This window comes from Podarcis muralis, chromosome 1, assembly GCF_964188315.1.
Source record: "Podarcis muralis chromosome 1, rPodMur119.hap1.1, whole genome shotgun sequence".
Lineage (NCBI taxonomy): Eukaryota > Metazoa > Chordata > Lepidosauria > Squamata > Lacertidae > Podarcis > Podarcis muralis.
Window position 1 is genome coordinate 42,353,240 of NC_135655.1, and position 25,797 is coordinate 42,379,036.

Sequence of the window (25,797 nt, forward strand, 5' to 3'; positions counted from 1 at the left end):
CAACCAGTACCCTAAAGGAAAAAGTACAGCATTGTCTGCTACTTTAAGCAACACTTGGCTACACCTGGGCAGCGCCATCTCTGCTAGCCCAGTTGATGTGGGATAGCATCCTTGGAATCTCTAGCTGTTGTGAACAACCAACCCCACAGCGATACAGAAATTGTTTCATCGTGTCGCTGTTCAGAGTTCTTGTATCTTAAAACAGTTGAACAGATAGCAATTTCACAAAGCTATTTTGGGAGGCAGGGGGAGTTGAGGGGAGGGGGGATGATGCATCTGTAAGTATTTTGAAGAAGATGCCCCCGTTTAAAGAAATCATTCTTAAAGAATCCAGCAGTGACAGCTGCTTCATTTTAAGATGAGTCAGAGAAATGTGTTGTAATTCAGACACTTTTCCAAGAAATGTAGACATTTTCCCAATAAACAAAACAGAAATTATACAAAAACCAGGATTGCTGCTGCTCTAGGCATATGAAATGAAATTTCTCACTTTTCATATGTGGACCTCACTTTTAATGCATATATCCTTGGCTGAACCAGTGTTTCAGGGATTGCTCTTGGGGATTGCAGTTTAGACTTCTTCAAGCACCTGATTCAACATGCATGCTTAAGATCACTTGATGTGGATGACCTCCTTACACTTCTCAGAACTTGATCTCACCGTCTTGTAAATTCTAGAAAGTAGTGACAGGCAGGGAACCTCCCTTCCCCCTTTCTGAACCTTTCACCCTTCCCTATGATCACAAGTCACAAGCAGTGTTTAAATTTTCAATTCATTTTTAGAAACTGGTCTGAGATTGATATATAAATAAACACTTCAGCTACAACTGAATTTTGTTAGTGTCTAAGAGATTATCGTGATAAAGATGTCATGGAATGACATCTGGGGAACTGTGAACCAACTATAAGCAGATCTTTGAGAAAGTACTAGGCCTGTAAATATTAGATCCTCAGGTAACGGGCATGTAACATTGGAAGTGGTTTCATTTATTGGAAAGTATCACTATAGGAGTTGCCTATATATCCCAAAGCACCACTATAGGAGTTGCCTTGTGCTTCTTCATGTGAATGAACCAGTAAGCATGTAAGTGGATGCAGAAGCAGCAAGTGAAAAGGAGCACCAGAAAGATCAAGAAGAGTTGAGCAAAATTACAATACGCCAAGATGCCTGCAGATGTAGATGACTTTAATTTAATTTAAAGTGTATTAAAACTAATTGAATGTGAACCATTACCTTTTTCCTTTTTTCACTGTTGCTCCATATATTGAGCCCACATTCACCCAGGGCAAGGGCTCTCCCCCATTTCCTGGGAAAATAAACAGTTTCTGTTGGGATTCCTGGAAAATACTGCGAAAAGTGTATGTGCTTTCAGCAGAAATGGAAATTTATAGTAGTGCTTGTTTATAGCAAGAGAAATGTAGTTAATTATTCCAAAATAATTAACAAGGGATACAAAAGTGAAATCATGTACATGCAGTAGGCTAGTGTCATGGTACTCTTGGATTACTTGTCGATTCATTTTTTTAGGGAATTGTAGCTTGAGAAGCAAAATGGATTATGTATACATTCATGTGGCCTTTTATCAGTCATTGTAGTTTAATATGGTTAGAATTCGGGGTGGTAGAGTGTTTGCGTGTGATCTAAGGTGGATAATGTGTGGACTTGGAATTAAAATCCAGCTGCTCAAAAGGTCGCAACCTGCAAGCAGCCTGAGGGTAGGTAGCCCACAGCCTTCAAGAGATTGTTCTGCAGTAAATGATCCCAGATCAGCTTAAATGCCCCCAAACCAAGTCTTTTGCAGCACAGAGCAAAGAACCTTTGGTTCTCTATGAGCAAAACTGGAAAATGAGAATGAACGAACACTGGACAGTTAGAAGACAAAATTGAAAAGCCTGTTGTATTAACCTGACATTTTTACATTAGGCTCCCTGGAGGAGGAACACACACACACACAATGAACATTACCAAGGTGCATGCAATGTTTTGCTCATTTATTCTGCAGCCTTGATATTGTGCTGAGGACTTGGTTCAATATTCAGTGCTATGTAATCATATTAAATGGTAATGCAATCAAGCTTGCATTTGTCTATGGTGTGCACAGCTATGGTCCACAGGTGCCCTGTTGTTGCAGAGATGAGGCGCAAGGACAGTCTAGTACCCAAGAGTGGAAGTGAGGCTGCTAAGGCCACCCCTTCCCTTCCCGAATGCCAGCAAGGAGATGGGAGATTGGGGGGGGGGGCGATTCTTCTTTAGCTGTACAAATGTTCCTCCAAGCTTTAGAGACTGGTCGAGATGAAAGTCCAATAAGTAAGGGAAAGTTGAGGGGAAGCAGGATTGCTAGCCTAGGAACTTCTGGGCAAAGTAGATGGGTAGAAAGCAGAGGGACTCGGGTCGATGTGGGCGGCTTCTCGTGGAGGGTGACTGACAAGTAGAGCCGGTGACCTGAATATGGAAGATCTCCCGAGGGGACTGGATGCAACAAAGGAAGAGGCGCTCGAATGGAAGAGGAGGAGGAGGAGGGTGCTGTTGGTGGCCGACCAAGGTGACGGCTAGTCCGTTGTGTGACAGGGCGAGAAAGAGCCACGGGAAGAGGAGGGGGAGAATTTGGGGGGCGGGGGACGGACGGAGCCGGGCTAAATAAACTTCTTCGAGGCGTTTCTCTTCCCCGCGAGGCAAGCCGCGTGGGGAAGCACGAGGGGCGGCCGAGGCGAGGAGGGAAGGCGCCCCCGCCCCGCTCACGTCCAGGGAAGGATGGGAGAAGCAGATGGGGACTTGGGCAGGCGGGAAAAGAGCGATGGGGCGGACTAGAGGCGCGACGGGGCTGCCGAGAAGACAGGTTGGGCGGTGGGGGGGCGGGGCGCGCGCGGAGGATGCTGCCGCTCGCGTGGGGACGCCCCTCCCCCGGCTGGGCGGCCGTGGCCATGCCGTGTCCGCTGGGAGCCGCCCGCCTCGCCTGCCTGCCTTGCCTTGCGAGCTGCGCTGGGACCTGGCTGGGGCGGGTGGTTGGTGCGGAGATTGGCTAGCGGGGGCGGGCCAGGTGCCTGGCGATTGGCGGGCGCGTCGGAGCGGACGGCGCTGGGGAGGGCGCCGATTGGCTGCCGACGAGGAAGCAGGAAGGGAGGACGGAGCCTGAGCGGAGCAAGGGGCTCGCTGCTGCCGCTGCTGCTTTCGGGGAGTTAGAGCACATCGGCGGCGGGCGCGGAGGCGGCGGCAGCAGCAGCGGGCGCGGAGCAGCGGCGGCAGGACGGCAGCCGAGCCTTCCTCGGGCCGAGGGAGCGGCGGGAGCGGGAGCCGCGGCGGGAGCAGGAGAAGCAGCAGCAGCCGCCGCCCCCTCCTCCGGCCTTGAGCGCGCGGGCCCCAGAAGGGGGCGCGCCTCCAGTCCCCATCCCGCAGCCGGGCGGCTACGCGGCGGCGAAGGAGGAGGAGGAGGCGGCGCTGACGCAGCAGCGTGGAGCCCGGGACTCGGGCGCCCCGGGGCGTTCCAGCCGCCGGATTCCAGCCCGGCCGGGGCCTCCGCCTGCCCTGGGTGGGCCCGCTTGAGCCGAACGACGACGGAGGAGCAGCAGCCCGCCAGCGCCCCGGTGAGTGCGAGCGAGCGAGCGAGTTCGGCGTCAGCCCGTCAATCTGCACCGGCCGGCCGGCAGCGCGATGGGGCTCCGCCCGCCGACGCCGCCAGCCTCGCGAGCCCCACAAGCCGGAGGCGGCGGCGGCGGCGCTGCTTGGAAGGGCGCAGCGTCGAGGAACTTGCCGGGCGCGGGCGGGTGATGGGAACAGGTGCCGCCGGGGAAGCGGGGGGCGGAGGGGGGCGCGGCTCTTGCGGGACGAGGCGGCGCGCAGGCTTCAGCCGGGGGCCACCGGGAACTTTCTGCTGGGATCCGGCTGGTGCCGGCACGGGGCCCTGGAGGGGAGGGAGGAAGGACGATCGGTGGCGGTCTTCAGGCAGCGTGTCCCTCCGGGCGCCTCAGCGCCGCTTCCCTGGTCGTCCTCGTGTCACGGTGGGTGGGTGGTTTGCTGGCTGCGGTTCCAGTAGCAGCCGCCGCCGCTCCCCTGCAACCTCCTCCTCCTCTCCCTCTCCAGTGTGTGTGTCGCCGGGGGCCTGCCTTGTCGCTGGGGGTGGGCGGCGATCCCCCTTCCCCGAAGGGCGCCGTGGCCCTGGGGCTGGTCCTCTGCCCGAGCTGAAGGACACTCCGGGCTGCTCCCGTCTCTCCCCGCCCATCACCCGGCCGCCGGAGAGCAAGGAGGAAATGGCCCCCGGTGGCAGGTGGGCTGAGCTCTGGCAACGACTCCCCGGTGGCCCACTTGGATCATGCGAGCGAGGGTCAGGCTGCCGCTTCGCTTCCTGGGATTAGCTTTAAGGTCTAAAGTTATGTAATAAAGCCATTTAACTTTTACATCGACGATCGAGAAAACAACACCCCCTTTCCCCCTCCCGATTCATCTGGGGGAAAGGCAGGAACTGAACCCATGGGAGACCACGTGAAGGGCCTCCTTGGCGCTCGCGCTATCTCTCTCTCTCTCCTTCCCCCCCTTCCTAATTTTGTCCCCTGCCTCTTGGAAAACGACATTGTCACCCAGTCTTGTTTCCTAGTTGGGAGAGGGCTGCTGTGTCTATCCGAGGCACCTTTTGGGATAAACCAGACACAGAGACAGATGTCCTGTTTAAAATGGGCTGTAAAAGACAAAGACGCATGCAACACTCTCTCTTTCTCCTGAGGGGTCTTTTGGAACAGGAACTTGGAACCGAGCGCCAGAACAGAAGCGATCAAACCTAAGAGGGTTTAAAAAAAGAAAGTGGTCGTGGGAAAGAGGCATCGGAAACTGAATCTTGATGGGTTTTCTCTAGAAAGAACAAGGCACTTAATAACTTGACACTGGCTCAAGAGACATGCCTCAGTGAGGCAAAGTAAAGTTACTGATTTGCTGTGATATTTGAAAGCTGCCATCAAAATAGTGGAAGACGTTTGTGAAGTGGTAGCAAAAACAAAGGGAGCTAAGCGGATGTGTTACTTGTTCCTGGAGATAATTATTTTGTAATTGTTAATAGTTCAGGGAATATAAATATTTGTTTTGTGTGGTATTTCTCTGTTTGTCACAACTTGGATGTGTAGTGTTTGCATAGGCCAAAATCAGATGTACATTTTTGAGTGCATTGGCTATCAAATTTGGAATCTTCTTCCCTTCCAGTAAGGAGTACTGGAATGTACTTTATCACTATTCACAAACTCATTCTTCTCCTGTTTTAAATGTCACCCCTTGCACTTAGGGAGAAGATGCTAACACCAGTTTTCACACCCTCCTCATGTCCTAAGAGTAGCAAGAGAGTGTACGTAAGGAGTCCCCTTCCCTTCCTTGTCTGACAGTTGCAACAGAGAGCGAACAAATGGGTACCCAGAATGAAATCCACATCAGTGTTTCTGACAGGTTATCTTTCCTCCCACCATAGCCTTCTGAACAGCCAGGAATGGGTGGAGAACTGAAATGGTGCAGTTGATGGAACATTTCTGTTTGCAGGTGATGTGCAGAATTGTGGGAAGGTTAAAATATGATTGGTTAGTCATCCACAATGTATATCTCCAGCCTGTTTAAAAACCTTTTACAGGCTCATTTTAGAACTTCATTTCTTTTAAAAACAGAAAAGAGGATTGAAGTAGTATTGCGAAAATTATCTTTAGGGGTTCTTGTGGTACTTCATGAGTGTTCTAAAAATGTTTGGTAACAGCATTAAATTAATCTTGTACTCAGATTGTAGCAACTCAGTGTTGCATGTTGGACGACTGTTTTGTGAAAAGTGTGTATGTCACTCCCTATGCATAACTACAGTGTGGAACATCGGGCATTCTGTTTCATTATGTAGACCACATGTTCACACATCTGACTTGAGCTTCTAAAATCTGGAAGCTGTGTTTACGTAGAAGAATAATGTTAGGATTAGGATTAAGTACCTTTCTGTTTTTATTTCCAAGTTAAGGTTTCTTGTCATATGTGTAGAGGAATAAAGTTAAGAGTCAGATGACACTGATTTCCATTTGTTTCTATCTGTATGGAAAACAAAACCGGTTGCTTGTGCTGCTTTCTGTAGTAAAATGTGAAAGTAACTTCAGGCGATCAGCTCTTGCTCCTTTCCGGATGCTTCTGACTTTATGAGATTAGCCAGTTCTAGATGGATCATTACGTTTTATTTATTTAGATATGTAGCCTGACTAATCCTTAAGGCATGTAACATTTCCTTATTGCATCGACTTTTGTTAATTTCCATTTTGTAAGAAATTGATCCAAGGCAGATGCCTGAGGTCACCTGGTGAATCTATGGATAAACCGTGGCTTTGGGTTTTGGTTTCACTGGCTGCCCTTCTTTCCAAATTATCCATGTCTAAAGCTCTTGCCTACAGGGCATTTGCAAGCTGCTAGATGTGTTCTGTAGATTGGATTGAGATCCAGAGTTCTGGTTTCAAGTAGATGGCGCAATGCGAGATTTTCCTTGTGACATTCCAAAGGGACTTTTACAGAGTGCTTGAGGAATTCATGCATTTGAAAGAATCTCTGGCATCATAATAAATCAGAATATTTGCTGGTTCAAGAATCTTGCTTATATCATGTTTGTAAGCTGATCTAGTGCATGCCTCTCTTCAAGGATATATGCTGACTTTTTCATTTGCTTAGTGTGCTTTTTAAGTTGTATTGTTTGATTTTTACCCATCCAATATTTGATTACAATTAGAATATGAAGCCCCTTGCCACACAGGGGCGGGAAGTACCTGGTCTAAAGTAATATTAGTATTAGAAATGTAGTAGCTTCTCTGGTGGACATCGAGGGGGCTTGGTCCATGCTTGCTTAAAGTCAGATGAACCTTTCAAAAGTGAAAGGTGAGAATAGGTATCAGCATGTAGCAGTGAAGATGGGCTGGAACAGGATTACCTATTAAGCATCCAAATGAAGAACGAGGAGAACGTTGTGAATATTGAATATAATTTCAGTATAAAGCAGGCAGGAAAAGCTGTACAAGCTGCACCATCGTACATATAAGTGTGAAATACATTAAGAAGGGTAGGAGGATTTGCAGTGTCTATGGCCGTTTGGGAACTTTGGGAAAGAGTAAGCCCCAACATTTAATTACTGAAATCTGCTTTCTTAACGTGTACGCTAATAGTGTCGTGCTGTGTTGCACTTCTGGAGAAGTTAGATGTCGCCTATCCTATGTTCCCAGCTCAAAGCAGGATGAACAGAAATCTGGAGTCCTTGTTAGAGATGGGTTTCTCGTCTTAGACAAGTGTGTAAATCAGTCAGAGAAAACAAGGTTTGAAGGGTTCCTTGCAGGTAGTCTCTTGTATGTACCGGGCCCCAGACTGGAATTCTTGCATGCATTAATAATCATCTCAAAATAGAAGGGAAGTGGATTTTATTTATTAAAATACTTTTATTCTTCACTCTGGGGATGCGGGTGGCGCTGTGGGTATAACCACAGTGCCTAGGACTTGTCGATCGTATGGTTGGCGGTTCGAATCCCCACGGCGGGGTGAGCTCCCGTCTTTCGGTCCCAGCTCCTACCCACCTAGCAGTTCGAAAGCACCCCTAAGTGCAAGTAGATAAATAGGTACCGCTTTATAGCGGGAAGGTAAACGGCGTTCTGTGTGCTGCGCTGGTGCAGGCTTGCCAGAGCAGCGATGTCACGCTGGCCACGTGACCCGTAAGTGTCTCCGGACAGCACTGGCTCCCGGCCTCTAGAGTGAGATGAGCACACAACCCTAGAGTCTGACAAGACTGGCCTGTATGGGCAGGGGTACCTTTACCTTTTTTATTCTTCACTCTACTTTCCGTTAATGAGTATTTAAAGGTGCTAACAACGTTCTGCTATTTTTAATCAAAACTACTGGCTCTGAAGAAATAGCCCAGCGTAAAATCATCATCATGAAAGAGAAGGGCACACAGTCATGGACCAGAGCCTTGCTGAGCAGTATCATTTTTCATGAAATGCCAAAGCAGAATCAAAGTGAGGGCTGGACGTTCAAGCGTTTAGATACTTCCGAAGTCTGGAAGCCAAAACAGTAGCCTTGCACTGTTTACCTATCAACTGCATTTTAGTCAGTGGATTGTGGAGCAGGGCTTGAAGACTTAGTACAGTCGTAGCTTGGATCCCGAATGCCCTGGAACTCAGACGTTTTGGCTCCCGGATGCTGCAAACCCGGAAGTGGTTGTTCTGGTTTGCGAACATTCTTTTGGAACCCGAACGTTCGACAGGGCTTCTGCGGCTTCTGATTGGCTGCAGGAGCTTCCTGCAGCCAATTAGAAGCCGTGATTTGGTTTGCGAACGTTTGGAAGTTGAACGGCCTTCCGGAACGGATTCCGTTCGACTTCCAAGGTACGACTGTATTTATAACGTGCATTTTCAATGCCTATTCAAATAATTTTGAATGCATATTTCTGCAATCTTTTATAACTTCCTGTCCTGCAAGGTAGGTCAATACAGTGGTACCTCGGGTTAAGAACTTAATTCGTTCCGGAGGTCCGTTCTTAACCTGAAACTGTTCTTAACCTGAAGCACCACTTTAGCTAATGGAGCCTCCCACTGCTGCCACGCCGCCGAAGCACGATTTCTGTTCTCATCCTGAAGCAAAGTTCTTAACCTGAGGTACTCTTTCTGGGTTAGTGGAGTCTGTAACCTGAAGCGTCTGTAACCCGAGGTACCACTGTATTGTTATGACCATAATGCAGGTGGGGTTGGGTGGGTTGAGGCTGTGAGGACCAAGGACTTCCGAGTCCACACTCCTCAGCTGTGATGCTGCATCAAGCGAGCTGCAGTTGATATGCTGCAAGTGGGTTAAACGCCGTTTTGCCGTTTTGAGAGCCTTTGTTAAAAATACAGAATTTTCTAGCAAATTGATTCAAGCAAAGGATTCATTTTCATTCTTTTAAGAGAAGAATCACAGCAAGGTCCAGAATGGTGGGCATTCCTCCTGTAAGCAAGACCTGTAAGTTTCATTCTGGATGCTTCCTCTTTGTGACCTTTGCCCCAGTAAGATACCTGTCATTGATCTTTCAAAGCAAAGAGAAAACCGGAGCACCTTTAGGACCAGAAATCCTCTGATCTCTGAGTGGATTTGCTTAAGCATTAGATAGAACCCCCAGCCCAACATTCCTGTTGAAAACCTGCCTTAATCTCTATGAACACAGTCTGCAACATTCTTTATTACAGCACTTTTAAAGAGGCCCTTTGTCGAGGCAAAGCTTCATATAGGAGACAGTGAGAGAACTTAAGACACTCTTTAGATTTGGGTCCTCTTCCTAATGTTTGTGGGATTAGTGACCCTTTAAAGTGGGGCATGGCGTGACTTTTCATAGACAGTTTTGCATTTTTCCATTGTTCTCCCATTTGTTTCCCTTATAAGAAACACTCCTAATGATACCCTGTCATTCACGTAGCAGTACCGAATCGGCTGCCACAATATTTACAGCTCCTCCTTGAATCAATCCTTGAAAGTTTCTGTGCCATTTTTTGAAGGCTTCTGTTCTCCTCCTTTAACAAAACAAACAAATAGATAAATGGAATGTTGGCTTCTTTATAGCCCTTCACAGCTTTTTATAGAACAGTAACTCTTTGATACTGTCCTTTTGAATAAAAATATCTTACGGGGACAGAGACATTAAGTTACCATATTTTTCGCGCCATAAGGCGCACCTGACCATAAGACGCACCTAGTTTTTAGAGGAGGAAAGAAAAAAATATATATTCTGAACGAAAAGTGGATGTATGATTTTTGTGGTTCATACTGTGGCCACAGACATGTGATTTGACGGTGAGTTTGGGGTAGCCCAGTGCAAAAATCCTGAGAATCCATGTGGATCCGTGCTTTGTAACCACGTTTTTGCGCCATTGCGGCCCCACGAAACAGTGGATGTGTGTGTGTTTTTGGTGCAGACTGTAGCTATGGACATGCTATGTGATCTGATGGTGAATTTGGGGTGACCCAATGCAAAAATCCTGAGGATCCATGGGCTTTTACCTCCCCCCCTCCCAGGCAGCCTCCTTTATCTCTAGCTCCCTTATCTCCCTCCCCAATCGCTTGGTGATTAGCGGCTTTGTTTCAACACCCACTTCCCTCTTTCAAAAAACAACAACAAAAAAAAAAAACATGATCTGCTTTTCGCCCCTGGGCAATTTGGCTCCAGGGACCACACATTCGCTCCATAAGACACACAGCAAAAAAATACGGTATATCCAGAGTTGCGTTACAAAAGGCTGCTTATGCTGTGGGTCTTTCCTACCCCTTCCTCTCCACTGCAACTTCCCACAGGCAACTGATAGGCTTCTGTGAAAACAAGATGCTGGACTAGATGGACCATTGGCCTGATGCAGCAGCCCGTTCTTGTGTTCTCTGTGTCGCACTATAGACTATAAGTCTTTTAACCAGGGCCTGTTGTCCTGCCATGTACTCCAGTAACTACTATTCTGTGGCTGTTGCTGCTGAGTAACTCTTTGAACCTGGTAGGCACCTCTGGCATTCTTTTCCTCCTGCATTGTGCCTCCCTGATTTCAGGCTATGGTTGTTAAAAAGTTTGTCCCTTAATATGTGTTGAGGATGTGAGATGGATGCATGGAGGAGTCAGCTCTTGGGACAAGAGACTGTTTTCCTCAGCCTTGTGATCCTTTTTTAAAATAAAAAAAATAATTGCTGGTGCTTCTTGTGCAGTTTTGAAACTTTTATTGAAATAGAAGGCTGGGAATACTTTTTCTTCAAATACTGTTCAGACTTATTCCAGTACAGAAGCTCGACTCCCAGCAATCATTAGATGCAAAACAAGCAGCTGAAATAGTTGGTGAGCCTTGGTAGTCAGACATGCAATTATACCTTATCAATTGGTACCACAAATAACATAACTATTTTAATTAATACCTGTTAATTAAAAAAAAGGAAACTCACCACCAGCCTTGATCATCAAGTAGAGGATACTGAGATGACACATTTGGTTTTTGCTTCTGTGCAATGCATATTTTCCTCTCCCTATTAACCTACATAAGTAGTTGTAAACACCCAGATGAAGGAATAATGCAAAGAGGCTATTGAGGGAACAACTTCTAGTTTTTAGCTAATCAATTGAACTAATTGAAAATCGCCATTATAGTCCTGTGCATAACTGTAATTTAATTGCATTGAACAAAATAGAGAAAGTAAGGAGCACTGCACAGTGAATGTGTGCTACGTAACAAAAGTTTGGATTGGTCAGGGTAGGATACAACCATGGGTTGTGTGTGTGCACTAACAAAATTATGAGTGAGCCCCTGTGCTGAGCTAATTCCTTGCGATACAATAGGTTGCTCACTCTTGATTTCCCAAATCAGTTAGGGTAACTTGTGACGTTTCTGTATATACCGGTATTAGCTCCCTTAAACAACAACAGCAGCAATAATAATAATAATAATAATAATAATAATAATAATAATAATAATAATAATAATAATTTATTATTTATACCCCGCCCATCTGGCTGAGTTTCCCCAGCCACTCTGGGCGGCTCCCAATCAGTGTTGAAAACAGTACAGCGTTACATATTAAAAACTTCCCTGAACAGGGCTGCCTTAAGATGTCTTCTGAATGTCAGGTAATTATTTATCTCTTTGACATCTGATGGGAGGGCGTTCCACAGGGCGGGCGCCACTACCGAGAAGGCCCTCTGCCTGGTTCCCTGTAGCCTCACTTTTCGCAATGAGGGAACCGCCCTCGGCGCTGGATCTCAGTGTCCGGGCTGAACGATGGGGGTGGAGACGCTCCTTCAGGTATACAGGACCGAGGCCGTTTAGGGCTTTAAAGGTCAGCACCAACACTTTGAATCGTGCTCGGAAACATACTGGGAGCCAATGCAGATCTCTCAGAACCGGTGTTATGTGGTCCCGGCGGCCACTCCCAGTCACCAGTCTAGCTGCCGCATTCTGGATTAATTGCAGTTTCCGGGTCACCTTCAAAGGTAGCCCCACATAGAGCGCGTTGCAGTAGTCCAAGCGTGAGATAACTAGAGCATGCACCACTCTGGCGAGACAGTTCGCGGGCAGGTAGGGTCTTAGCCTGCGTACCAGGTGGAGCTGGTAGACAGCTGCCCTGGACACAGAGTTAACCTGCACCTCCATGGACAGCTGTGAGTCCAAAATGACTCCCAGGCTGCGCACCTGGTCCTTCAGGGGCACAGTTATCCCATTCAAGACCAGGGAATCCCCCACACCAACCCGCTCCTTGTCCCCCAAAAACAGTACTTCTGTCTTGTCAGGATTCAACCTCAATCTGTTAGCCGCCATCCATCCTCCAACCGCCTCCAGGCACTCACACAGGACCTTCACCGCCTTCACTGGTTCTGATTTAAAGGAGAGGTAGAGCTGGGTGTCATCTGCATACTGATGAACACCCAGTCCAAACCCCCTGATGATCTCTCCCAGCGGCTTCATATAGATATTAAAAAGCATGGGGGAGAGGACAGAACCCTGAGGCACCCCACAAGTGAGAGCCCAGGGGTCTGAACACTCATCCCCCCCCACCACTTTCTGGACACGGCCCAGGAGGAAGGAGCGGAACCACTGTATGACAGTGCCCCATTTTTTTAATTGATGACGCTCTTGTGTTCTGCTAGGACAGTTGGCTGATTCAGTCGCTAGAGTAGCAACAGAACAAGGGCAAAGCAGTGAGAGATTGTATAGGCAACTTTGAAAAGTCAGCAAGAAATGCATACAGAAGCAAAATTGCCATGGGATCAGGATACGAACCTAATACAGATTTCAGAAGATTGCTGTATAGAGTTAATTATGTTGATAGCCTTGAAAAAGGGGGCATTTTTTGGGCAGGAGATTTTAAATCCAATTCCAGACAGTTCCAGCCTGAGAGGATTTCAAGTGCAGTATTTTTTTTAACTGTTAAGAGGAGCAAAATACAATAGGTCTGTGGAGTTGATGAAAGTTATACTTCTTTAATTTAGTGGTGCTTAGTTCTTTCACCGGAAGTATTCCTTCACCTTCAGTTTTGCACAGACTAATGCATTAGATCATTGGGGCAAAGTTTTATTTTATCCATGAGCCAGTTGTGTTTCAGTGGGTAATGGGAACCCTTTTTCTAATTGGAAAGGGGAGGATTTTTATCTAAAGGCCCAAAATTGATTAATATGGCAAGTGAAGGAAAAAAGAAACCACAACACTAATGAATGAGTTTAGTCTTCGTCCTGGATTAACAACCAAGTTGGAATTTATGACTTTTCATATCACATAGCTGTAAAAGCAAGATATAGTTTCTTTCAAATTCCTTAGAAACCTTCAATAAAATATTTGGGGATTAAAGTCACTTCTAACTCTAGGATTTAATTTCAAACAAACACAGTCCTTTAGTTGATAAGATTTAAAGAGATCAGGATCAGTAGAATCAATACGGAATATCATAGATAACAGTAAATGGCTAAACTTATTTCTCTTTTGGCCTGAAGTATATACTTTATCAAGAACATTTTAAAATAATATCCACCTTCATCTTAGTGGGCCAGGCAGTATCAGTCCAAAATGGATATCTGGTTATAAAGGAGGAGCATAATGTAAAAATGTATTCTCACACCTTTGTATTGTTATCGTTTATTTCAACTTGGAGTAAACAAGAGTGGCATATCCTTGTGTTCTAAGGTATTCTTATCCTGTCACAATCCCTCATATACCTTTTAATGTAGCAGGTAACATTATTATTGTTTAGAACACAGGGTCCATTTTCTTACAGCTGTTAATCCATTAATCTCAATAGGTGTTTTAATTGGTTGGGGAAACTAGCTAGTTTCTAGATATGACAGTCTATTGAGCTTCCAAGAATGTGATTGTATTTAATTCTACTTAGTATCTTAGCAGAGGGAAATTTTTAAAAAATGCGGAATGCACATTCGTGTACATTTTTCCAGCTAACTGCTTATCTTCCACAGGTGATGAATATTAGTACTTTGGCTAGTTTACTAAATCTGAGGTGTTAAGAGCCCATACTTATAACTGGTCTTTAATCAGTTTTTAAGGTGTTACTTGAGAATGAAATTTTACAAGAGGCTGGAAAAAGAGATCTAAAAATTACAGCAGCTGAACATGCATGGATTTACATTTTAAAAAAATAGTTCCAGATATCAATAGCTGATAGTCTAAAAAAAAACAACCCACTATATGGAGTAATGCATATATACATATGTGATTCCTCTAAGATTCAATAAATTCTAGGCTATATTTGGAAGTGTGGTTTAGTAGGAGCAGACTGTAAACATTGGTGGGTTGAAAATTCAGGATACAAGCACACTCAATACTTTGGATATTCCTTATGCGTAGATTCATTAACAATCTTACTCGGATATGTTAGATGTCTGAGTATTAGCAAAAAGGATGCTAAAGTGGTTCCAACATAATGGCAGCGAAAATAGAGATCGCAAGACAGAAAGTGCACCTGCTTTGGAAGTCTCTAGTGAGTTTGTGGGAAATAATTAAAATAGTTAAGGTTGGCAGTGAAATGTAGGGAAGGAGGACAAATAATTCCTTTTCTGATGGCAAAAATATACTAATGGGATGTAGCACATGGATTCAGTTATATATTCTAATATTTCATAACGTGTATGAAATGTGCAAAATTGTTTTTTAAAAAAATACTTAATATTCCTAAGTTTGCTATATATACAATTTTAAATCCCCAAAAGATTCCTGAAAGGTAAATAAAGCAAACTTTACATTATTGCTAGCGGTACAGACGCTAAGATGTACTTATGCTGTATGCATCTTCACTTTTGTTGTTGTTTAGTCGTGTCCAACTCTTCGTGACCCCATGGACCAGAGCTATTCTCCTGTCAGAATTATGCTGTGCATAATTCATAGAGAGGAACACATTTTTATATTCAATGTTTGTTTGTTTAGTCATTTAGTCGTGTCCGACTCTTCGTGACCCCATGGACCATAGCACGCCAGGCACTCCTGTCTTCCACTGCCTCCCACAGTTTGGTCAAACTCATGCTGGTAGCTTCGAGAACACTATCCAACCATTTCGTCCTCTGTCGTCCCCTTCTCCTTGTGCCCTCAATCTTTCCCAACATCAGGGTCTTTTCCAGGGAGTCTTCTCTTCTCATGAGGTGGCCAAAGTATTGGAGCCTCAGCTTCAGGCTCTGTCCTTCCAGTGAGCACTCAGGGCTGATTTCCTTCAGAATGGATAGGTTTGATCTTCTTGCAGTCCATGGGACTCTCAAGAGGTCCCCGCCAGCACCATAATTCAAAAGCATCAATTCTTTGGTGATCAGCCTTCTTTATGGTCCAGCTCTCACTTCCATACATCACTACTGGGAAAACCATGGCTTTAACTATACGGACCTTTGTTGGCAAGGTGATGTCTCTGCTTTTTAAGATGCTGTCTAGGTTTGTCATTGCATTGTCATCTTCACTCTAGCTTAGTTAAAAGTATTTTTCATGCAAAAATTGCATGCAGATATGAACGTTTGGGGTAAAGGTTGAAGCTCAATTGAAACAGGACTTGTCTATGTGAAGCTGGGTGGATAAGCCAAAATCCTGGATTCCCTACTGAATTGTTTGGGGAGACTTTGGCAGCCATAAAGAGACATAAATGTTGCTAAATAGTGGCAGGAATGTGCAAGAAAAGGTTTGATACAGCATTGATGGGTTGAAGAAACTACTTAACACCTGAACTTGTTGGTATAAAGCAAGAAGTTAGGGAGGGAGGCTTTTAAGCTCTAAGAAAACAAGAAGAGCAGGCATTGGAGTCTGCTGCTGGGGGCATCCATGCAAAATGTGACGCTTCCAGCTTTCCTAGGGGAGATTGAGACTGTGTGTGTCAGGGGTTTCATTTATTATAACTCCCACCATGCGGCAATTCTACAGTAGTTAGAGAAAACATAAGTACATAAAAAAAGGCTATTTTCATCACAGTGGTTAAAGTCGTTTAGTCTGCACTGCTAGTCAAGCAATATTCTCCATTGCTTTTCTGCATTTTTGTTTGGCGTCATCTGCTGTCCTGGAAATGTTAACATCAGGTGAAGAACTTTCCTGTTCCCTCTATTAGGGCAGCACACGAATGTACAGTAAACCTGGATGTTTCTATACAGCCTGCTGCATCATCATCTCTTCACCAGCGATTACAGCAAGTTAGAACAGGGCTGTCGTCATTATCATTGTTTGAGATTTCTAAAACTGACCAAGGGCTAACTTTGGGGCTGTTTTCCCCAGAACAAGTCCCCCAAACACTGTCCAGGCCTATTTGTTAGTGGATTTGGCATATTCATACAATACCCAAGCTCTCTCTCTGGGTATGTGATTTCTGAGTCCACATCCTGTACTTGGTGCATACGTTCACATATGTCAGTTGTGATCTGGACACTGATGATAGCATATGAATATCCTGCTGGACCAGACCAGTGGCCCGTCTTAGTCCAGCATCCTTTTCTCACGGTGGCCAACCAGATGCCTGTGAGAAACCAGGGAGCAGAACACAAGCTCAAGGGCACTCTCTGATCTCCTGCAATTTCCAGCAACCGGCATTCAGAAACATTGCTAACTCCAACAGTGGAGGTAGTTTATAGGCATCATGGCTAGTAGCCATTGATAGTCCTCTCCTCCGTGAATTTGTCTAATCCTCTTAAGCCATAATTACCTCCTAGGGGAGCGAGCGTCATAGTTTGACTATGCACCGCATGAAAAAGCACTTTCTTTTATCTGTCCTAAATCTTCCAACATTTAGCTTCATTGGATGTCAATGAATCTGTCATGGAAAGCATTTTATCAGAAAGTCTTAAAATACTACTAAATGCTACACTCTTCAGAAAATATGTTGTCTTTCATTTATCAAAGGTCTGGAGGTGTTTAAGCAGAGGTTGAATGAGCATCTGTCATGGGTGCTTCAGCTGAGATTTCTGCCTTGCAGGGGGTTGGACTAGATCAGCCTTTCTCAACCTGTGGGTCCCCAGATGATGTTGGACTACGACTCCCATCACCCCTAGCTAGCAAGACAAGAGCTCAGGGATGATGGGAGTTGTAGTCCAGCAACATCTGGGGACCCACAGGTTGAGAACCACTGGACTAGATGATCCTTGTGCCCCTTCCAACTCTACAATTCTATGATTCTATTATTCTATGACCGGAAATATAGAATTGATTGACATTCCTTATATAATGTTTTGAAGTCACAAAGGCCTTTTGGTTATACCCCGTGCTTTTTTAAAGGGGGTACTGAAGGGCACGCAGTTGTTAAAAAGTGTGACACTATAATAACTTAATGGTGAGTACCGACACCTATTTTTCTAGGGGGGAGAAAAAGCACTGGTTATACCACCCTGTTTCCTTGTTTTCTTGTTTCTGTTTTAGCTATTGATTTGTGCTTTTATCTCGTGTTTTTAATCTTGTGAACTGTCCTGAACTGTCTTTTGATGAAGGGTGGTATATAAATCTTAATAAGAATAAGATTAATTCTCATACTCTGTGTTTGTGTTGGACAAAGTGGGAGTGGGAGCTTGATTATGCTTACTGTTTTAGGTTTGTATTTTTCATATATATATTTAATAACATTTGTTTAAAAAGCAGTAAGGACTAGAACAGTAAGGGCTGCAAAGGACCAAATGAAGTATGCAGCACAGAGAGCTGGTTTTCTCTACTTGCATGACACAACCATCCTTGCAGCTCCTGCCTTCTGACTCTTAAGAGCCTGTATTTTGGGACACCAACATCGCCCAGTCCTTCATGCTGGGTAATGCTGGCCAAGATGTGGTGACCTCAAGTGATGGCCTAAGTAATTTTTGCAAAAATAGCATGATCCTTGGTAAGAGCTGTCTAGCATATGTAGCAAAGATTATTTGGGAAGAGAGGTTTGGATCTGAGAGATGTCTCTGGTAGCCAGAGGTGCAATTTTGTAATTTTATTTTCGCACTAATTTCCTGCACTATTGCAGCTCATAGCAAGCTTTCATGAAACATTTTCATGGTGGATCATTCCACATCAAACTTAAGAAGCTGAACAAAGATTGGTACCAGTACAGCAAAGAACCAAGCACAAGGGGTTTCTCTCTCCCTTGTATACACCTTCATGGTACTTCTGTACCCGTGGGGAGTAATTCTTTTTGATGATTAGGCTGTAAATACTGGAATAAGCATCTGTAGAATGAGAGTGGCTTTTGGTCGTGAAAAATTGCTGCTGTGTCAGTAGTGCCCAGCAATGTAAGCACAACCAGTGAAGACCTAATAACACCCATGGTATACCACAACTGTGCTACAACCACCAAAACATGGTTGAGTACTTGAAGCCTTAGTAGACATTATTTTGCTTCTGGAATGTGGCCTGGGCTCCTTTGAGAGAGGAGGGGCAGGATATAAATAATAATAAAACTTGAATTGGTGCTGTTGTTGGCTAACCTATAGAGAGTAGAAAGTGTTGTTTTCCTAATCATCCATACATGGAGAACAGGCATTGTAGGCAATGCTAAAGAAGGTGTTTCTGGTTTGGGGGATTAGGGTGAAAGGAGGCCATGGGATAGAAATAGGTCTTGCCTCCCTGGCTTGGCATAGTGAAGATTGCCATCTTAAAAACGAAACCAGTCTTCTCTGCAGGGATAGAAATGAGGAAGAACTTCATCTATGACTTCAAGGATTGTATCCTACAAAGTCGTCCCGCGTGCAAAACTGAACTTCATGCAGCCCCCCAAATCTGTTTACGTGGTTCCCTCAACCCTCCCGAGCAGAATGGGGGGACGCACAGGGAGGGGAAAGGAAAGGTGAAGTTTTGTTGCTCAGGCAGAAGCCCTGGCACAAACAGGACAACTTTGTTTGGTACCACCCTCCGTCTTGTGCACACTTGGAGTAATATTCCATTGTGGGACTTAGAATCATAGACATGGAAGGGACTGTAGTGGCAGACTAGCTCAACCCCCTGCTCAGTGTGAAATCTACATGCAGGGTGCAACTATAGCTTCCCTAATAGATGGCCATGGAGCCTCTGCCTAAACGTCTTCGGTGAAGGGGAGCCCACCACCTCCCAGAGCTCAAAGGTCTTAGGGTTAGGAAGCTTTCCCTTATTGTATAATTAAAGTCTGTTTCCCTTCAACTTTCACTGGTTGGTTCTAGTCCTGCCTTGTGGAGCAGCCGAGAACAAGTCTGACCCACCTTCTGCATGACAGCTCTCTTGAGCAGTGTTTCACAAACTTGGGTCTCCAGCTATTGTTAGACTACAATTCCCATCATCCCTAGTTAGCAGGACCAGTGGTCAGGGATGATGGGAACTGCACTCCAAAAGCAGTTTGGAGACCTAAGTTTGGGAAACACTGCTCTTGAGTCTATCCATAGGAGTGGGCTGCAGCTGCAGGTTGCTCTTCAATCGTCTCTGTAGAATAGGTACAGGACTAGTGATGTAACCACTGTGTGATAACCTTGTATTCTGCTTTGAATTGTGGCTTGCCACCTACACCTTACTTGGCAGGTGCAATATTCTATTTGGCTTCTACAGACTGTAGTGTACTTTCAAAATTTCATATTCTACGAATGAAATGTTTTTGTTGTGATGATAAAAACCGATACACACTTCCAATAAAGGGTGTGAAAATGTGCTCTCTACGAGATAGAAATTGTAAAGTTTGTGAAGTGTTTTTTAACTCAAAACACCTTTGAAGTTGCTTTCTCAGTGCCATTAATTTACTTGTTTACTTGACGGGAGAGAAGAGCATCTATTTTCTTCCGTCAAATGGTGGAGTGTGAGACGCACCTTTGATCAGCGAAAAGGAAGACTACTAGAGGCCAAGGAATCATAGCTGCTCTATGGAGGTCATGGAAGTAATGATTCCACTTTCCCCCTCACGCTTGGGAGGTTTAACTACATAAGATGTGTGTCTTTTACTGTGTGTGGCTGCTTGGCCTGTGTGCAATCCGGATAGAAGTGCCTGTCTTGGGATTTATCTGATCTTTCCTGCTGTGAGGATACAATTAGTGATAAAGGGAAAGGTTTCTTTCTCTTGCTGGGATGGGTACGTTCCAGGAGGTCTAGGGGCAGACGCAGGAGGTGCTTATGAAAGCATGAGGAGGCTTAAAAAGGGATCGCTGCTTGGTAGACTGGCGCTTGCAGTGGGAAGGACTGCGTCTATAAAATGCATGGCTTGAGAAATGTGCCTTTGGGAAACAAAAGCTGTTAAGCAGATTTTCGCTGCATATCAGTGGTGTGGCCAAATTTTGTGTGTGTGTGCTGGTGATAGGAGGGGTTTTTTGTTGTTGTTTTTAAAAAATTGATTATTCTTCAACATTCTTGTTCATATTCTTTGGTTTCTGCTCATGTATTCTGTTCAGGTAATACCTTTTCAGTGTTTGATGGAAACTGCATAGTTCAGCATAGTTTTTTTGGGAAAGTAGCATGTGCATCTTATAAATGCAAACGTGTTGGTACGATGCAGTCAGCTTTTGAATTACACAGAACTATTCGAATGGAAAATCTTAGCCAGAACACCTTGCGTTTCATCTGTGTCCTGTAGATCGGAAAGGCATCCAGAAAAGTGAATTTATAAATGATGCTGTTAATGCAACGTTTGGTCTAATCTGGTTTACATGCCTACTAGGATTAATAGTCTGTGTTTGGCAGTGGATGATACCAAGTTATTTGCGACCAATTGAATGTTTTCAGTGTTTACTGACTTTGTGTGCAGAAGTTCAACTATCCACAAGAATTGGTAGCTAATAGTAATGGTTCCAAGGTCCCTCTGTGCATGTTTTTCTCAGTCCAATCATCACAGTCAGCTAGGTTGTGATTCTACTGTGATTTCCAGATACCTCTCCTTGCATGTATACACTGTAGCTGAGTGGTTGGGTGGATCCTAAATTCAATTGACCAGGCACTTTCAAGAGCTCCAATTAGGATTAGGCTTAGGCGATGTATCAATACATCGCCCAGGACCGGTATGAGGAGCAAACCACAATGTTGGCTTCACTCAGTGATATATCGCTGGTGAAACCGCCATCCCACTGTGCCCTCATACTGCGCAGAGGGAAGAAAAAAGCTACACTGGCAAGGTGCTGATACAGCTTGTTCCTCCCTCTGCATCTTTTAACTGTTCGGCTGAGGAGTGTGCGGTTGCCGTTCCCCTCAGCTGAGCAGTTAAAGGATCCCCCAGCCTGGCGCTGACTCCTGCGCAAGCGGGGGGAGCACCAGGGATGGCTCTGCCAGCTGAGCCATAGAAACAAACTGCCTTGTCCCAGCCCGCTAGGCGCTGGGTTGAAACTGTCTCCGCTCCGGCGGTGAGAGCTGTGGCAATTTCACCCGGTGCTTCGCAGTCTGAGGCCAACGCAGCTTGATTTTTCAACATCGTGGTATATTGCCAGACCACAGTGTTTCGCTGGTGATATACCACGATGTTGAAAAGCTGATATTGCCCAGCCCTAATGGGGATATATTAATATTAGGACCAAGGGACATAAAGAAGCAAAGCATTGCTTTTAAAAGGGGGGAGAATGAGTGTGGAAATCCTATAGCAGCTGTTCCGAGGTGCATAGCAGAGTATCCTTCTACAGCTCAACCTCTTTCAGTTGGTGAAAGAGGACAAACAAAGCTCTGCAAGGCCATCCATAATGAAGGCAAACTCCAAAACCACAATATTTTAATGGCATGACTCCTATGTGATTTTGGAGAAGGAGTAAGAATCCAGTCAGTGAGGATTTTGAGTATCTGGGGTTCTCGTTCTCTCTCTCTCTCTCTCTCTCTCTCTCACACACACACACACACACACACACACACACACAGAGAGAGAGAGAGAGAGAGAGAGAGAGAGAGAGAGAAGTGGCAATACTTAGCACCTTGTTGAGTTTGTGATGTTTTTCTTCCTATATGTAGGATGATGCAAACACTGTGTGTGCATTTTATGAACGGAAGACGTCTGTGGGCAGAAAAGTGGGGTTCTGAAGAGAAGCAGGGAGTTTGGGCCTTTGTGTTTGTTACACTGGCTATTTAGCAAAATATATGCTAGCCCAGGTTTTGCAACCAACACAGCTGGGAAGCATATTCACAGCTCTTTGGAAACTTTTTTTTAAAATAAAGCAGCATATAGATAAATAACTAATAATAATAGTAACTACTAGTTTGATAGGGTTTTTTTTGTAATTCATACAGTGGTACCTCGGGTTAAGGACTTAATTCGTTCTGGAGGTTCGTTCTTAATCTGAAACTGTTCTTAATGTGAGGTACCACTTTAGCTAATGGGGCCTCCTGCTGCTGCCGCGCTGCCGGAGCATGATTTCTGTTCTCATCCTGAAGCAAAGTTCTTAACCTGAGGTACTATTTCTAGGTTAGCGGAGCCTGTAACCTGAAGCGTCTGTAACCCGAGGTACCACTGTACTTCACATTTTTAGATGCATAACTAGGGATGTTTCAGATATGCCCCTAAAAATGTAGTGCATGAATTGGCTCTGCTGCACTCATTTCCTGTATGCTAGAAATCATTCCACTATGTATGGGAGCTTATGACTAAGGTGGGGATTCCCACACAGCATTCCTACACATGGAAAAAAGTGTGTCACTTTGTGTTTATGTGAAATAAATATATTTTGCCCCTACATGTTATCACTTTACACTTGTTTACATAGAATTGCTTTTGCCGTTTTTTTGCCACCCATTCAGTTTGGAGCTCTGTGCAGTCCCTTTTTGTTTTGATGACCCTGAGCAGTTTTGTACCATCAGCAAATGTGGCCACCTCACTGCTCAACCCAACTGTGGATCATTTATGAACAGGTTAAAAAGCACAGGTTCCAGTACTGATCCTTGGTGGGTCAGCACTCCACTTTCTACATCCCTACCTTGGGAGAACTATTTATTCATGCTTCCTGCTTCCTGTTGTTTAACTGGTTCCTATGTGACCTGGAACACCTCTAGTATGCTTACTGAAACTCTCAGAGAACTCAAACAGGTTTGTGAGACGGTACTTGCCCTTGCATAAGCAATACTGGATCTGTTTCAGCAAGGCTTGTTCTTCTGTGTGGTTGGCTATTTTATCTTTAACAATACTTTTCGCCAGGTTTCCCGAAAAAGATGTTGAGCTAACTGACCTGCAATTTCCATTAACCTCCCTCTCCCCATCCCTGATCCTTTTTTGAAAATTGGTGTTGCATTGGGCACTTTCCAGTCCTGAGATATAGAGGCTGATCTTAGCGACAAATTACATTTTTTGTTAGAAGATCCAGCAATTTCCCCTTTGAGAGGTTCTTTGAGAACTCTCCAGTGGATACCATATGGACCTGGTAATTTGTCAGTTTTTATTTTGTCTATTCTGCCTAGAACTTCATCTCTCAACACCATTGTTTGCCTCAGTTCCTCAGACACCCTTCCTGCAAAAGTTAGTTCAGGCACAGGAATCTTTCATTTATCTTTCCCTGTGAAGACAGATGCAAAGAATTAATTCATCTATAATCGCCTTATCTTCCTTTGGCATTGGAACTTTGGGAAGTGGCTAAACTTTTGAATGACAAAAGAGTCAAAGGTGTGCTAAGGGGACAACTTTGTTGGATACGATTCCTTATTAATTATGTTTTGTTTTGAAGAACTACTTTGTGAAGAGGAACTTTCTTTTATCTGCCTCAAATCTTCTGCCAATCAAATCCTTTGAATTACATTCACCATTTTACTGCCTGCTCACCCTGGAAATATTCTTTTGGGAGCTGTTTGCCATTGAATAGGTTTTCATCATCCCGAATAACGGATGTCATCTGCAGGACTGGGTACAATATTGCTGACCCATTACTCCAAATATTTGGGTGTGTTTTTTATATAAAAAATCTGTCTTCTAATCCATAGAAGGACACATCCTATCCCACAACTTTTGTGAGAAATATTATCCAAACCATTACAGAAACAATAATACATAACGTCTACATTGTTTCTGTTGATATGTATACCTTTAATCTCAGAGTATTTGAAAAGACTAGTAAGGCAGAACCTTTCCTTAGAGAAACCATGTTGATATCCTCCAGAAACAGACTGAAAGGGGAAAGGGGAGGCATTGTGTAGGACCCCTCACAAGGTTCAGAAGAACATCAGATGATGTACTACTTGTGTACTATTAGTTACTCAGATAGGCAAAGATTTTGTAGTACAGTAGTTGCTATAAAGTTCTGATGGTCTGAATTTATGGCTGGGTTTTGTTTTTAACATGGAACAACAGGATTCCAAAGCCAAACTGTTTCTATACAGCACACAATTAAGCACATTATAGCACATCCTTTGACTTTTTTACAAAGAACTCATAAAATTGTCTTTGTTTTAAGTTTTAACTTGGAAGGAAAGCTTCATAGAAATTGTGTGTGTGGCTGTTCCTAGGAATTTGAAAGCACCAAACCCACCCCTATTACTTGGAAATTGATGAATCATATTATTTGTGTTTGCCATCAAAGGGTTGTGTGTTTCTTTTATACCTGTCTAATAATCCTGGGTTAAGTCTATTTAAATTGTACTCCTGAGACCAACAGTGGAGGTTTCGTTTGTTAAGTTGCGTTTTCTCCCAAAAGGAAAAATCACCCCGAGTATCTTGTTGCTAGTGGTGGTTTCCATTTGACTTTTTCTAATACAGATTGCACACAGGGCTCAGCAAACTTTTTCAGCAGGGGGCCAGTCCACTGTCCCTCAGACCTTGTGGGGGGCCGGACTATATTTTGAAAAAATAAATAAAATGAATGAATTCCTATGCCCCACAAATAACCCAGAGACGCATTTTAAATAAAAGGTCACATTCTACTCATGTAAAAACACACTGATTCTCGGACCGCCCGTGGGCCGGATTTAGAAGGCAATTGGGCCGGATCCAGCCCCCGGGCCTTAGTTTGCCTACCCATGGTATAACACCATTGTCATCCTTAACTACTTTTTACTAGTAGCAGTAAAGCTTTTGTTACTTTATTTACTAAGTCCAAAAAAGTTGAATTTAGCTAGTAAGTCGTGTAAACACAGTAAGGCTTGGAACAGATTCGTTGCGTGGACATTACAGATGCAATACTGTGAAAGAAAGGGCTGTTACACTGAGAAAGGAAGTATCTGAGTTGAATGCAAAGCTCCTCCTTCCTTCCTCTTACTACGTAATCAGCCCAGTATTTCTGTGTTGTGTGTTAAAGAGTATTTTATATAAACTGAAATCATTTGCATTTTTGTATACTTGACAAGATTGAACTCTGCATGACACTTAGTGGCATTTTGCTTTTGTTCTCTTCTTCCTGTAAGTTGCATATCCTTTTTCTTTTCTTTTTCTTTTTTATCCCCCCCCCCCCTGTAAACCAATCTTCTCATTCTGTGTAGGGTCTTTGGCTAAGGTTGTGCCCTGCAAAGCCAACTATTGCCCCTGCCTCCTTGGCCCAACAGCAAGCCTACTTTGCGTCTATCATAACTCCATCTCATCCCTTAGTATGGTGACACTGTTCCCAAGGGCCATTTATTCCTGCTTCAGCATTCTCTTTTCCTCCAGTCAACACTGACTCATTACTTAGGGAATCTTGTATGTTATATGCATTTCCAGAGGTTGTTTAACCTCGGCCATACTTAAGGTAGGGACCATTCCTCAACCATACCTGGTTGAGGACATGCTCTGTTCCCTGGTTCAGTCTTTGGTATCTGCAGCTTTCTATAAAAGGGAGGATGGGGGAATTAGGCAACAGGTTCTGGGAAATAGCTCTGCCATTCCTCCTCAGAGTACAGAATAATGGGCTTGATAAAGGGAACCTTTGACCCTCCTTTGTCGCTATTGATCATGTTGGCTGATGGGACTTGTTGTTCCAACAACATCAGGAAGACCACAGATTCTCCATCTCTGCACTA

The 25,797-nt window shown here is 44.5% G+C and overlaps 2 protein-coding genes across 2 annotated transcripts in view; one reads left to right on the top strand and one right to left on the bottom strand.

Moving 5' to 3' along the window:
• Nucleotides 1-1,887: 1,887 nt before the first annotated feature.
• Nucleotides 1,888-4,309, bottom strand: LOC144325693 (uncharacterized). The gene is made up of 2 exons (XM_077919734.1): nt 4,221-4,309; nt 1,888-3,839 (listed from the first exon to the last, which is right to left on the bottom strand). The coding sequence occupies exons 1-2, from the start codon at nt 4,307-4,309 to the stop codon at nt 2,339-2,341; spliced, it is 1,590 nt and encodes a 529-aa protein (XP_077775860.1). The 3' UTR covers nt 1,888-2,338.
• BAHD1 (bromo adjacent homology domain containing 1) overlaps nt 3,297-25,797 on the top strand; it is a 68,224-nt gene continuing 45,723 nt past the window's right edge. The window contains exon 1 of the mRNA XM_028722640.2: nt 3,297-3,582. The gene's annotated coding sequence lies outside the window, so the exon portion shown is untranslated. The remainder of the gene's footprint in view (nt 3,583-25,797) is intronic.